At 36.7% G+C, this 16,180-nt stretch overlaps 1 protein-coding gene across 1 annotated transcript in view; it reads right to left on the minus strand.

Moving 5' to 3' along the window:
• The window catches only part of IPO11 (importin 11), a 190,268-nt gene that overhangs the window by 142,635 nt on the left and 31,453 nt on the right, over positions 1-16,180 (minus strand). The window contains exons 4-6 of the mRNA XM_052659057.1: positions 12,147-12,219; positions 10,130-10,333; positions 2,622-2,754 (exon numbers count right to left, since the gene is read on the minus strand). Coding sequence (XP_052515017.1) covers positions 2,622-2,754; positions 10,130-10,333; positions 12,147-12,219 — 410 coding nt within the window. The remainder of the gene's footprint in view (positions 1-2,621; positions 2,755-10,129; positions 10,334-12,146; positions 12,220-16,180) is intronic.

Consider the following 16,180-nt stretch of genomic DNA (forward strand, 5'->3'; position numbering starts at 1 on the left):
CTCTAATTCAGAAAGATACATGTGCCACAATGTTCACAGCAGCACTATTTACAATAGCCAAGACATGGAATCAACCTTCAGGATAGATTATAGTTAGGGTTACAGCCATTTATGTCCACCAATAAGGAAACGGATCAAGATATGTGTGTGTATGTATGTATGTGTACACACACACACGGCATATATATATACACACATACATATACAATGGAATACTACTCAGCCATAAAAAAGAATGAAATAATGCCATTTGCAGCAACATGGATGGACCTAGAGTTTATCAAACTACGTGAAGTAAGTTAGAGAGAAAAAGACAAATGCCACGTGATATCACTTTGCATGCGGACTCTAAAATATGACACAAATGAACTTGTTTACAAAATAGAAACAGACTCACAGATACAGAAAACAAACTTATAGTTACTGAGGGAAAAGGACTTGGAGAAAGGATAAATTGGAGGAGTTTGAGATTAGCAGATAAAAACTACTATATATAAAACAGATAAACAATAAGGTTCTACTGTATAAAACAGGGAACTATATTCAATATAATAAACCGTAACAGAAAACATATAAAAATAATACACATGTATAACTGAGTCACTTTGCTGTACATCAGAAACTAATACATTATAAATCTACACTCTAATAAAAAACAATAATGAAAGCAGTATATTAAAATTAAATTTATAATGCAAATATCTAAATGCCTTTGGTTTCACACTATCAATTACATACAACTCAAGTTAATGTGTCATAACAGGAGAGAACAGGGTTTAAGTTGAATCCCTTATTCTGGACAAGATTTTTTCCATCACAGGACCTCGGTCTACACTATCTGGGACAGTCTTTTCTTTCTCCTTTTATCACCCAGCCAACTTCCATTTACCCTTTGATTTTGGTTCAAACATCACTTTCTCAGGGAAGTCTTTTCTGACCATATTATCAATCATCATAACATTGTAAAGCCCCATCACAGATGTCATTTTACATGTATTTGCAGAATCATTTTATTATGTCTGTCTCCTCGGTGCCAAGCACCTACCTATAAATATGGTGAATGAAATAATGAACACACCCATGTCCAAAAGACACTAAACACGCACAGGTATAAAGGCAAAGATGACATGTGACAAAAGCTCTAGTCCTAAGTACATTTAAGTCATGAAAGAACTGACATTTATACCTGGACAGAGGAGTATTTTAGAGTAAAATGCTATGAGATTTCTCCAGGTCAGGATGCCTTAGAGATGCAAATGAGTATCTAAGACCCTGAAATGCTGAGGTGCTGAAAAGCTTAAAGTGTGCTAACATAGATTAGTATGGCAACATTTGTGTCAGGAGCTAGGCTTTGAAGTCAGACAAGAAAATTCTACAATCAAAAGGATTCATGAAAAATTCCTTAATCATTAAACACACTACTTATATACCACTTTGTGTATCTTTGGAGTTCTCTTGTGGCTGGCTCAGCTGGTAAAGAATCCGTCTGCAATGCGGGAGACCTGGGTTTGATCCCTGGGTTGGAAAGATCCCCTGGAGAAGGGAAAGGCTACCCACTCCAGTATTCTGGCCCGGAGAATTCCATGGACTGCATGGGGTCACAAAGAGTCGCCCATAACTGAGTGACTTTCACTTTCGCTTGTGTATCTAATCTTATATATCAATTTCTCTAATTCTGAGTTAACATTTCTAAGGCCTTTTAATTGTTTCCTCCATGACTTTGACAAAATCATCTCATTCACTTGTAAAACCACCTGTACAGTGGATTGGATTTTACATGTGAACGGTCCTTTAAAATGATTCATGTTTGTCCACATCAAAATGTGTTGACAGTTTGGGGTTTGTGCATCCACTGTCTGCCTAATACAAGTGAGGCACTAAAGTAATGCCACTGTAAGGTACCAGGGTGAGTACGATAAAAGAGCTTACAAATAAAACAGAGAATGCAAAATGAGCTGTGGTAAGAAAAATAAAGGCTGCTTGAGTTTAAACTAAGAAACACAAAAGAGCCTCAAGCAACCAGAACAGAAGGAAGACAAAGAATGAAATGATGGTGAATGTTAGAAAGAAAACAAACCTTAGAACACATGCATCAAGATAAGCTCAGCTCAGGGAAGTGAAAGAGATTTATGCAAGGGGGATGCCCATAAGCAAAGCATCAGAAAACACAGGCCAACAAAGCACCCCAACAAGCAGTTTCTAAAATCTAAGTACAAACAGGAAAGATGAGTTCTCAGGGAAGAAAGCCAGGAGACAGAGCTCAACTAAGCCTTAAGGACAGAAGTTTAGGAAAGTTGGCATGAATAGCAGTAGCCCAGAATGAGAAATGAAGCAAAAAAGAAGTGGGAGTGTTTGAAAGGTATGTATTCAGAACCATGGCCAGTAATGTGAATGTAACTTAAAACTAACCATTTGAACTGTGTGTACTCTCATGGATTAGACAAAGTAGAAGAGCTACTCTCACAAAAGAAAAACACAAGAGCCCTTGTCTCTGAGGGAAATATTAACCCTTTATTCTTCTACCAGTGCAACTGGAAACAAAAAATCCATAGAGAGGAAGGGTTTGGCCACTATTCTGAGGTAAGCTGTTTCAAAAATAAACATGTCAAGCTTAATAGTACCTTTCAAGGATAGTAGAGTTCGTTCAAGTGAACTTAGAACTGCAGCTTCATTGCCAGAAGAAACTTGTTGAAGGAATGTGTCTGTGTGGTGATTCCACAGAGAGCAGGCAAAACTATAAATTCCAGAAGCTAACTGCAAAGATATCAACAAATTTGTTCACAATATTATTACAGATTCCACTAATCATTAGACCTACATAGTAATACATTTTCAACAAAATTCAAAAGTCAAGAATCACTTATAGCAACACGTCTAACTTTTTTCGTCACAATGCACTCGTCTAATATTTAGTCACAATGCCCAGCAGGAAGCAGTTTACATTTGCTGCCATTATAAACACACATACATAAACACGCCACCCCCCGCAAATACTATTAGTTTCTTGAAATATTACTTAGCCTAATGCCTGCACTGCAGTTTGACATTTCCAATCTTTACTATTTTATTTTCTTCCACTATTATTAACAGTTGTAACGCTTGGCTTTAAAAACACTTGACTTACGGACTGTCACTGAGTTTACCAGATAAATCAACATACTAAGAAATACAAAGGAGTTAAATTTCTGTGTTCTACCAACTCTACCCACCTGGTTTGGAGTATTTAAAGCCAAGAACATATTAATATGGACCAGTATTTGAAATCCTGACTCAAAATGAGAACCACACTGCAGTGGTATTTTCAAGTTTCTTCCAGAAAGTCTAAGAGCAATCCACCACAGCCTACATGGCCATTTGTTTTAAATAAAAATTTAGTGAAAGTGCATCTGACTGTGATCATTAGCATACTTCAGAATGATTTTTTCTTATTTGACATATGTCATTTCAACTAATGAAACTATTTATAATAAGATCAGGCATCAGAAAGCAGTCAGAAATGCAATCCTGTAAATATGACATTTCTATGACAAAGTCAAATTCCACTTCTATTATTTTAATGCAGTAATTTTAAAGGCCTAGGCTTCCAGATACAGAAAAACACCTTCACCATACCCCTTGTAACTTTGCACGTATCTACACAGGCAAAGCCTTAAACCTCAGCTAATGAGTACGGGCAGAACATCCTGTAACCCTCCTGGAACACAAGAGGATGAAAGGTTTATAAGCGACTACTGGAACACCCTCTCCTGCTCACCCCTCTATTTCCTCTGTTAGACAGTTTCTCATGGCTTCCTCAGTTCTGATAAGGTATAAGATATACTATCCCACCCCCAGACTCTCCCCTAGAACAGAACTGCAGATACAAAACCACTTAGTTACAGTCTAGAATTGGCTTCTCAGCAAAGCAGCATCCCACAGCTTGAACTGGAGTCATCCAACCCCTATTGCTTTGGTCACTGTTTTTAGTGTGAAGGCACCCAGCATTTGTGACAGAAATCAAGAAAGAAACAGTAGTATGAAAACACTTGAATAATTCTCCTTTGTTTCAGGTTCCAGTTCTGGAGCTAAGCACCTACTTTAAGCATTAGTCAGCTGTTACAGTCCCAATTCCTAATTCTTTTTAGCTAGTCTACAAAAGGGCTCTGCATAAACAGGGATGATTAGAATGAAGAAGCAATATAGCACTATGCTCTCAACCCAAGGGTGAAAGGAGGTGGAAAAGAAGGAAGAAACCACAAGAATTTGGGAAGGAATACTATTAACTATCTTGTAAACACAAGTCTTTCACAGGCTTCTATCTGCTCCAGAAAATACAAACTGATAAATGCTCACCAAAGGCTTATGTGGAAAAGAGAAAATAATAAGAGGACAAGTAGAAGGGATTGAAATATTTCTACATTTTCTCCAAGAAAATATAGAGGGGTAGGAAATATGCAGTTAGACAATAAAAAAATAAGCTATTTAATAAAATATTTTAGGTGTTGGTTCATGAAAATCCCAAATACTTGCATTTTTCTTTTTCTAAACCAGAAGGAACAGTGCCACCCACTGACTGCTTAGTAGCTTCTTAAATCTGTGAGAAACACACAGACTTGATTCCTTGAGTATCAAAAACAAACCAATATGGCAAATTTTATTTTAGTAATTTAGATATTCTTAAACTTTTTAGCTTCAGGACCAATTTTCCCCTAAAAAAAAAAAGCACCAAAAAATGTTTAAATCAAAGTCTTGTAAGTCATCACTAACAGTGGGGCAATAAAAATTATCCACAAACTGGAGCTCTCAAAACTTGCTTAACCTAACTCTACTCAACAAGATAATTAACAACATGTCAATGATGTGCACGCGCACGTACACACACACACACACAAAGAATGAATACTATTCTAACTTTAAAGACACTTAAGAAACATGACCAAATGTGAGGTATCAACCATATTCATTGTTCTGGCTCAAACACACCACTTGTAATAATGTATTTAAGAACAATGTAGAAAATTGGCTACAAATATTTAATTACATTATATCATCTCAACAGGACGAAATGGCCGGAGGGCATCACTGACTCAATGGACCTCAATTTGAGCAAGCTTTGGGAGATGGTGAGGGACAGGGAAGCCTGGTGTGCTGCAGTCCATGGGGTCACAGAGTTGGACACAATTGAGCAACTGAACAACATTAAATCATATTAAATTACTATTTTTATGCAAGTTATATGATAAAAGTTAAATGATTACGTATGCTAAGGTAATCAGATTAGGCCCAAGATGAAGTCACTCATGCTAAGCCCCAAGGCAACAAACCAAAACTCAGAACTAGGTTCTGGGCTCGGCTCTCCCAGAAACGGCAGGTCTAGGCCAACCAATCAGTTGCCTGCCTACTCAACACAAGTTACTTGACCCAGCTCTAAGATTTCTCAAAACCTCTAAACCTAGTAACAGCCATAAGGCTGTCCTTAGTTACTGATGCCTAGACAATGCTCTCAGGTATACAGAGTATGAACTCAATGTGAGGGAGGAGGAGGTGAAAACTCTCTCCTCTCAATCTGTGATCCTACCTTTGCTCACAGCTGCAGTTCAGGCATCCAATGGAGTGACTACTGCTGCTGCTGCTGCTAAGTCACTTCAGTCGTGTCCGACTCTGTGCGACCCCAGAGACGGCAGCCCACCAGGCTCCACCATCCCTGGGATTCTCCAGGCAACAACACTGGAGTGGGTTGCCATTTCCTTCTCCAATGCATGAAAGTGCAAAGTGAAAGTGAAGTCACTCAGTTATGTTCGACTCTTCACGACCCCATGGACTGCAGCCCACCAGGCTCCTCCATCCATGGGATTTTCCAGGCAAGAGTACTGGAGTGGGGTGAGATCGCCTTCTCCAATACAGTGACTAGCAGAGTAGCAACTCACATATTTGTCAGACGTATACGGAGATGGGTAAAAAACAAAGTATAACTCAGCAATGCTTTAAGAGTCCCCTTTCCTAGGACCCAGACAGGAGTCCTTGTGAATCAAACAGAAAGGATAAACTATACTTTACTCAAAATCTCCTGTTCTGTTCAGTGCATAGCTCTTTTTTTTTGGATCAAGCTAGTCATCTTGAGTCTTTCCTTGATTAAAGCTTCCACCAAAAGTTTCCTCTTTCCCTCATATTTATATAAGCCTAGACAAAGACACACAAACACACACACAGATACACACACACACACACACACTCTCTCTCTCTCTCAAATCCCCACACAGGTTCGTAGCAGAAATGACTCTATGGATCACAGGAGTCATTCTTTAAACAATGTGTTTAAAAGGCAATCTGAAATTAGGCAGAGCAAGAGACAAGACTTAGAAACAGCATTTAGAATCACCCAAAACTGAAAATGATGAATTTAACCTACTTAATGATTTGCTTATAAACACACATTAATGCTTTAAATAAATTTCACTATTCTGTAAATTTCCCGAAGGTTTGAGCTACACAGTGTAAGTGGCACCTTGGCATTCTCAAATTTAACACTCAAAACTTTTAACTATTTAGGAACTTTCCCTCAGAACCAAACAGGAAATTATAAATTTATAAGGAATAAGGATGAAAATTTCTTTTATGAGGCTGAGTTAGCTATCTTATGCCAATCAGCCCATCCCAAAGTAGCTATGTGGATCTCTTTGGTTAGTTTATTCATAAAACAGTAACTCATCAGGAAGACTATTCAGTAGTATTGTAATCTGACTTCATCTCACTGCAGTTTTCTCTTATCCTCATCATGCAAATATATACGCTATTAGTGGGAACATTACTCATCATAAATCCTTCAGTTTTTTAATTTTTGCTGAATTTTAGCTTTGACTATAACAACAATGTAATACAGTATGGCAGATTTTATAAAGTTACTAAGTGACCTTTGAAGATTTGTGTCTTATGATTTTTCCCATGTCAGGAGATGACTAGCTGTGTCTTTCATCTTCAGTATCGTACATACCTCAGTAGGCAATCTGTTGACTCACTCTCGAGGGGAAGTAAGAATTTAAGATTAACTCCTAATATTCAAACTTAAAAAATTCAAAATAAAAACTGGTTATGGAATATGTCCTTTTTCGAGATTCATACTCTAAAGAGTATTGGGTAAAATGACATATCAAGATTTGCTCCAAGAGGAAAAGTAAATGTGGCAACACCTTAAGAACTGGCAAATATGAGTGAAAAATATATGGAGGTTGTTGAACTGTTTTCACAACTAGAGTTTATCTGAAATGTCCTTAAGTAAGAAACCTATTTCATTGGTTATATGCCAAAACTGTACAGCAAAGTATCTGATAAAGTCAGTAGGTTAAGAACTTAACTGCCAAGAAAATAGTGAAAAAGAAAAAATAAAACTAAATGTACGAAGGTCTTGGCTTCTAGGAAAAAAGCAATTATTTAAATTACACTAGAACTAAAATGTCCATCTCAAACTTTAATGGTGCTTATAAAGATTTACTTGGAATAATAAAAATTATAAATTCACAGAATCACACAACTTTAAAAGACAATTTTAAAGAATCATAAAGTATAAATACATTGCTCAAAATTCCAAAACTGCTCAGAACAAAGAAACATTCTTGACTAGGAGCCAGGTCTTCTCATAATTGTTAACCCATACTGCTAAACACAAGTGAAATATACTTGCTTTCAAAAAATTTTTTCTACTTTTTTTTTAGATTTGGATTACTTCACATACCATAGCATGTACTTTTGTGGGTTACACACCACATCTATAAGGTATTATTTGGTTAATACATTTACAATTATATTAGAATTACTATCTATAACCTAAGTTTCCTGGCTTTCATAGACTAAATTTAGATTTTAACTGTACTTAATGTCAACTTTTTTATATTCAGGTTTGTATGAAAAGCATGTAATTTTCTAGAAAATGAATCCCCTTTGTGTCAAATCAAGCTCAGTTTCATTACTGCCAACAGCTACTACTGTTGATTTTATTATCTATCACCCCTGAAAAGCACTTAATTTATTTTAAGAAGGACGGAAAAACACACTGGGAAAAAAATTGCTGGGACAGGTGAAGCAGTAGGGATTAAATGCACCATGAACAACTTTGTCATATCAAGTAGCTCAACTATGACCTTACACTTCTTTATGTGGGAAACTAATTTAGTACATAAAGACCATCTTAGCATTAAAGTAACCACATTATTAAAAAGATTTTCCCACACTTCAGATTACCAAAATAACTGGGCTGTTTAATTAACTAGCAAACTTGCTCTTGAAAATAATATCTTCCTACATATGCTACCTTTAATAAACTACACTTCTTGTTCCCCAGCCCCATCAGACAAGATTTCCATCCTAGTCCCTACGGTGTTCCATGTTTCCAGGTTCAGCTATTCCATTCAAAAATAAAAGGTGCTAAGCTCAATTATTTTTTCCAGGCATCTTGATTTTATATATACTCCCCAACTCCTGCTTTTTGAAGTCCTATATCATACCATTTTGAAATCTAGAATGTATCTAAGAACAAATCTCTTCCTCTGTTATTCATTCAAGAGGTATTGGGCACCATCCACTCATGTACATTCTTCTAGGCTAGACAGTAGGACTATAATAATAACTGTAACAATAAGAGCTACAGTACTCCCTCATAAAATTCAGTGTGGTGGATCTCAGAAAGGGTGAATCAACAATTAAAATGTAATTGTAATATAATGTACAATGCAATAAATACTATGCTGGATGTAAGTACAAGATGCTAGGTAGACCTATATTTCATTCTATATGGAGAGGAAAGAGCCTCACACTACAATAAAACCAAGCAATAAAGTTGAAGTGGACAGGAAGCTAACCCAAACAAGCTATACAAAATAAGGCTAATTTAGAAATACTCTGTAGAGACAGAGTAGGCTAAATACACATTTTATCTGAAAACCAAGGCAATACATTAGGAGAGTACAACTTGAGAAAGCCAAACCAAGAAGTAAGACTTTATAGAAAGGGACCCTTCAGTAAACAGTAATTGTAACCCAGAATCTTACACACATTAAAACGTCTGTATAAAAGTGAAGGGGACTAAGATGGGAATAAAAGTGAGAAAAGTCAACAAGAAATTCACAGAAAGACTTGAAAAGATAAAATGTCCATTTCTTTAGTCCTTGTTAGATATCAAGTAAAAGTGACAAGGATTTAAAAGGCAACCTTTAACAAGAAGAATTTCTCTTACACTCAGTATCCTCAGATAAACAGAAAATTGGCTATTTATACCTACTGGGTTAAAAGTAAAGAGGATATAACATGGTTCTGGTTTAAACTTTGGTGTCTTAAGAATAACCTGGGGAGCCTATTAAAAATTCAAATTCCTAAGCCATATCCTCAAAGTGAGGATTCCAAAGGTAAGCAAGAACACTGTTAAAAATACTTGGAGGGAATTCCTATTGGTCCAGTGATTAGGACTCCATGCTCTCACCGCCAAGGGCCCACGTTCAATCCCGGGGTAAGAAACTAAGATCCCACAAGCCACAGTGTAGCCAAAAACAAAACCTGGAGACTCCCATTGTTATCTGGTACAGTTTAAAATGTTATGTTAAAAAATACGAAAATTTTTCTGGCTGTTTCAGTAGTTCAAAACAATAAAATACAAAAACACCAAAGCAACTGAATAAAGGAAAGAAATAGTTTTTTCAATGAACAGAACTAAAACACCGACAGACATCACCAGTTGTGATGACTGCTTCCTATACCCACCAATTACCCAGGCATGTCAATTTTAACTTCCTAAATCTCACCTCTATATGCTCCTAAATGTTCTCTTTATCACTTCTTCATGTGAGAGCTTTATCATTGCATCTGAACACAACTTCAGTAGCCTCAAACCAGTCTTTCTGCCTTCAGACTGTTCTCCACCAATTAATTCCCCTAATTGGCAACTAACTGACCTTACTGGTCATATCACAATCCAGCTTAAAACCTTTCAGATGCTACCTATTAATATGAACCTTTTGAGGTCAATTAGAAAGAACTAATAATTCATCAGTAAGATATCTAGAGGTAAAATTACATTTTAATACAAGTAGCACAGTTTTCATTATGATTTCAATACAAATAGCACAGTTTTCATTATCAAATTTAATTCCATTAAATCACTTACATCATAAAACAGTTTTCTATCAGCAGACAGTCGTTTAGACGCCAGAGTCTTGGTAACATGATAGAAGGTAAGTAATGCTCTGTGTTGTCGAAGATCATCTTGGACTTTCACAGATTCTATAAGAGTGGGAATCAGTTCAGGCCACTGTCGAGGACAATCCAATCGAGCAACTTTTGCAATCAGCACTGCAATCTGAGTTGCAATCTAAAGGGAAAAAAATTAACTTTCAGAAATAAACATGAAATTAAAGCAATAGGTAAGGAATATGTTCACAGCTCAAAATTACCTTTTTAGTTACTCATACATTTAACAAAAATAAGTAAGATTTCACTGAACAAATGTTTAAGACAGTAGCTCTCAACGTGTGGTCTATGGAACCCTGGGGGGCCTAGGATCTTTTCTGTGAGGTCTATCTTTTCCCAATAATGTACCACTGTGGAGCTAGATTTTCAACATATAACTTCTAAAATAACATCACAACTTAGTAAATACTAGATATATTTGAAATTCTAGACATTTTTTTAAGTAGTCAGACAGTAAAAAGATATGCAAAAATGCAGAACAATGTTACTCTCTTCATTAAATACTTATTGTTTGGGGAAAAGGCTACCGTTCACTTTTTAAAATTCAATCTATATTAACGAACAATATATTTTAGGTTTATCAATTTTAATTTCTAATACAATAAACATCAACATATGTAACTCTTCAATGTTTTATTTCAGCAGTATAAGGAAGTTCTAAGAATGTAAACTTTGAGAACCGCTGATCTAAGAGTGGAAATGAATATCAGTATTAGGTATTCACATAATGATATTTGTTCAGATCAGAGTTTCACAAATACTGGTTGACAGAACACCTAAGCAATGGTTTATCCCTCAATCACCCAAGCCCCTCCCTAACAACCTCCTCCTTCCCCACAGAGAGTAACTCTGTTCCTCTCCAACTTCCATCAAATCTCCTTAGCTGAGAAACTGCAAAAAAAAGAAAACTCAGATCATATAAGTAGGTTTAGATAAAACTACATTGGATACACCTCTTAATACAGTGTGATTTAATAGTCAAAAGAATCAAATGTAAGAAACAGTAACTTGGAAAATATAATTTTTGTATCATAAACAAACTTATTTTATTCTTAAAAGAAAAATCTCACTAAAAGGGAAAGAAAAAATAAAACTATATAATCCACTATCTATCCCCCACAGAGTAGTTAAGAAGTGAAAATGTGATGAAGGAAACAGACAAAAATCAGAAGTCTGGGACTCCCTGGTGGTCTAGTGGTGGGGAATCTGCCTGCTAGAGCAGGGGAAATGGGTTTGATTCCTGGCCCAGGAAGATCCCACATGCCATGGAGCAACTAAGTCCACGCACCACAAATACTGAGCCCACTCTAGAGTTCTTGCCTGGAGAATCCCAGGGACGGGGGAGCCTGGTGGGCTGCTGTATATGGGGTGGCAGAGTCAGACACGACTGAAGCGACTTAGCAGCAGCAGCAGCAGCAGTGCTCTAGAGCCCACGAGCCACAACTACTGAGTCCTGCATGCCTAAAGCCTGGGCTCTGCAACGAGAGAAGCCACTTCACTGAGAAGCCTGCGCACTGCAAAGAAGACCTAGCACAGCCAAAAATTTAAAAAAATAAATTAACTAATTAATCTTAAAAAAAATAATCAGAAGCCGTCCTGTAGTTGTGGGGGGGGGTATAATTTCAATAATTAATATATAGAAAGATACTTTCAATATTGGCTCAAAAACTAAGAAGTTAAAAAATATACACAGGTGTATCTTCAAATGATTCTGAGTTTTAAATCAGTAAGAGCCAAATCTAATCAAAATTCTTCACAGCTAGAATTGGATCTCAAAATTTAAAAACCACCAGAGAAGTGTATATAAACATCACAAATGAGCATTATTTAATAAAATTTTATTTTTAAAGCAAAGAACCAAGGTTAGTTTGGAAAAGAAGCAAAAAAAAAACAAGAGAAAGGAAAGAACAGTTGGCACTCATTTTCTCACTAACCTGGTTTATCGGTTCATTGAAGTTGGTGATTAGCCCTGCACGCAAGGTAGACTTTTCCTCCTCTGAGAGAGCACTGTAAAAAGACATGTTTATTATGCAAGAGAACGCTGCAAAATAATGAATGCAGGTAGGCATGACTGAGAATTTTAACAATAAAAAGTCTTTCAAACAATGTGTCCCTGATTGTTCAGGTAATTAAACAGAATTATTTCCATTACTTGTATACTGACACATCAGGTAATTCAAACTCCCTTCACAGCTGAATAAACAGGAAGCACAAAATAGTGCAAAAACTATTAGAAAATAGAGACAAATCTAGACTAAAGAACGTGATATTCTGATGTCTGCTTCTACTGATATAAAAACAGCTGCTGACCAAAACATTTAATGTCTGGCTTAGAAAAAAAAATCTATGAGTAAATGCTAGTCTTACACTGACTTCTTTACAAAATTCTATGTGGAAGAGAGGATCAGAAATAAGAGAATGTTTGGTATGGAAAACTTGTCTAATCAAGTAGTTTAAAATCTTCTGGGACTTCCCTGGTAGTCCAGTGGATAAGGCTCTGTGCTCCCAAAGCAGGGGGCCTGGGTTCGATCCTTGGTGGAACTAAGATGCCAGAGTCTGCAACTGAGTCCATGTGCTCTAGAGCCTACAGTCCGCAGCTAGAGAAGCCATGTCTTAAAAGGCTGAACATAACACTAACAACTTTGACTGCAAATGAGGAAGGCAACTAGACAGCAAAAGGACAGAGAAGGCAAATATCCACTGTATAAGACTGTACATATTTTGAACTGTATTTTAATTTAAGATTAAATTTTAAACTCTTCATGTTAAGGTTTTCTATTCTGGCTATGATAAAAGTAGCTTGTATTGAATGAATCACTCCCCAAAAATCAGCTATAGAAGTTGCATACAATTTTTTAAAAATGTTCTAAGGCATCTGTTGAGTTGAAATGTGCCCCACACCCCACCAAAGGTATGTTCAAGTTCTAACCCCAAATACCTGTGAATGTGACCTTATTTGGAAGTAAAGGCTTTGCAGATGCAATCACACTAAAATTAGGTCATAATGGATTAGAGTAGGCCCTAACCCAATGATTGGTGCCATTTACTGGAAGAGAAAATTCTGAACATAGACACAGAAGAGACATCTGAAAATAAGGCTATGTGACAATGAAGACCAAGGCTAGAGTTATATTTGAAGATGAATGCACCTCTCTTGGTAACTGCTGAAAAAGTGGCACAAAATCAGTAATAATGTAAAGGATTTGAATAACATAATTAACAAATGTGACCTAACTGATACATATAATAAAACATTACAATCCACAACAGCAAACATACATGCTTTACAAATGCATATAGAACATTTACCAACATACCATATGTTGGGATCATAAAATAAGACAGCATAGTCCAAAGAATGAAATCATTACAGAAAACAAAAAAAGTCCCACATGTTTGGAATTAGGTGATATAACCCATGGGTCTCAAAAGAAATCAAAATTTTAAAATATTTTTGACTAAATGGTAATGAAAATAATACATATTGAGGCTTATGAAACTGAACTAAAGTCACGATTATAAAAAAAAGTCTTAATGTTTTAAATGCATATAGAAGAAAAACAGAAAATTACCTAAGCTTCTATTTTAAAAAGCTAGAAAAAGGACAGTAAAATTAAATTCAAAAAAGTAATTAAAAGTACACTAAGCCTGATAAAGTACAACACCTAAAGCAATGACAGACAAATAGGCCAACAGGACAAAGTAGAGAAATCCAAAAACAGACCCCTCCGTGTAAACTGCCTGATAGGTTATAAGGGAATCACTGAAACGCGACAGGGAAAAAAGACATGGTGCTGCCCTACTGCACATCTTTACCTTACACAGAAACGACACACAGATCAGACACCAAAACCTGAAAAGTGAAACACAGCTTCTAGCAGAAAACATACTTTCATGACTTTGTATTCAGTAAAAACTTTGTAAACAGATCCCAAAAGAATGAATTACAAAAAGGAAGTAGCTAAACTGAACTTAAATCAAAACTAAGTTTCACCAGAAGATACCAGTAAGAAAGTGAACAAGCAAGTCATGAAACAGAAGATATTTTCACTGCGTACGTTCAACAAAGGACTTCTACCCAAATATATATATCATATATAACCTCTCAGCCACCAGGGAAGCCCTAAATATAAATATGTATATAGATGTGCAAATGGCAGGTCCTTTACAAAAGAGGAGCTCCAAATGACTAGTATGTACCAGTCCAGTCAGTTTAGTTGCTCAGTCTAGTTTGACTCTTTCTGACCCCATGGACTGCAGCATGCCAGGTTTCCCTGTCAATCACCAACTCCAGGAGCTTGCTCAAACTCATGTCCATCGAGTCGGTGATGCCATCCAACCATCTCATCCTCTGTTGTCCCCTTCTCCTCCTGCCTTCAATCTTCCCAGCATCAGGGTCTTTTCCAATCAGTCAGTTCTTCACATCAGGTGGCCAAAGTATTCGAGCTTCAGCTTCAATATCAGTCCTTCCAATGAATTTTCAGGACTGACTTCCTTTAAAATCTCCTTGGCAGTTCAAGTGACTCTTAAGAGTCTTCTCCAACACCATAGTTCGAAAGCATCAATTCTTTGGCACTCAGCTTTCCTTATAGTCCGACTCTCACACCCATACATGACTACTGGAAAAACCATAGTTTTGACTAGACGGACCTTTGTTGGCAAAGTAATGTCTCTGCTTTTGAATATGCTGTCTAGGTTTGCCATAGCTTTCCTTCCAAGGAGCAAGCATCTTTTAATTTCATGGCTGCACTCACCATCTGCAGTGATTTTGGAACCCAAGAAAATAGTCTGTCACTGTTTCCATTGTTTCCCCATCTATTTGCCATGAAGTGATGGGACTGGATGCCATGAACTTAGTTTTTTGAATGTTGAGTTTTAAGCCAACTTTTTCACTCTCCTCTTTCACCTTCATCAAAAGACTCTTTAGTTCCTCTTCACTTTCTGCCATAAGAGTGGTGTCATCTGCATATCTGAGGTTATTGATATTTCTCCTGGCAATCTTGATTCCAGCTTGTGCTGCATCCAATCCAGCATTTCGTATGATGTACTCTGCATATAAGTTAAGTAAGCAGAGTGACAGTACACAGCCTTGACATACTCCTTTCCCAATTTAGAACCAGTCCATTGTTTCATGTCCAGTTCTAACTGTTGTTTCTTGACCTGCATATAGGTTTCTCAGGAGGCAGGTAAGGTGGTCTGGTATTCCCAACTCTTTAAAGATTTTCCAGTTTGTTGTGATCCACAGAGTCAAATCTGGCGTAGTCAAGAGAGCAAAAGTAGATGTTTTTCTGGAACTCTCTTGAGACTAGTAAGTATGAAAAAAGTACTCACCGTCTATCAGGAAAATGCAAAAATTTCCCAGCACACCAGCATGATTAAAATGAAACAAACCAGACCAAGTTATGGTGAGAATGTGGAGCAAATGTCAACACTCATGCTACATGAGTAGTGGAAGGGCAAACTGGTAAAAACAGCTTACAAAACTAACTGATAGTATCTAGAAAGTCGAAAGCAAGAGAGCCCAAGATAAATATTTACTTCTGCTTCATTGAATATGCTAAAGCCTTTGACTGTGTGGATCATAACAAATTGTGGAAAATTCTTAAAGAGATGGGAATACCAGATGAATGTACATGTCTTCTGAGAAACCTGTATGCAGTTCAACATGGAACAATGGACTGGTTCAAAACTGGGAAAAGGAGTACATCAAGGCTGTATATTGTCACCCTGCTTATTTAACTTAAATTCAGAGTACATCATGCAAAATGCCAGCCTGGATAAATCATAAGTTGGAATCAAGATTGCTTGGAGAAAAATCAATAATCTCAGATATGCAGATGATACCACTGCAAATTAAAAGACATCTGCTCCTTGGAAGAAAAGCTATCACAAACCTAGACAGCATATTAAAAAGAATAGACATTACTTTGCCAACAAAGGTCTGTATAGGCAAAGCTATGGTTTTCCC

Source organism: Budorcas taxicolor, chromosome 20 (assembly GCF_023091745.1).
Source record: "Budorcas taxicolor isolate Tak-1 chromosome 20, Takin1.1, whole genome shotgun sequence".
NCBI lineage: Eukaryota > Metazoa > Chordata > Mammalia > Artiodactyla > Bovidae > Budorcas > Budorcas taxicolor.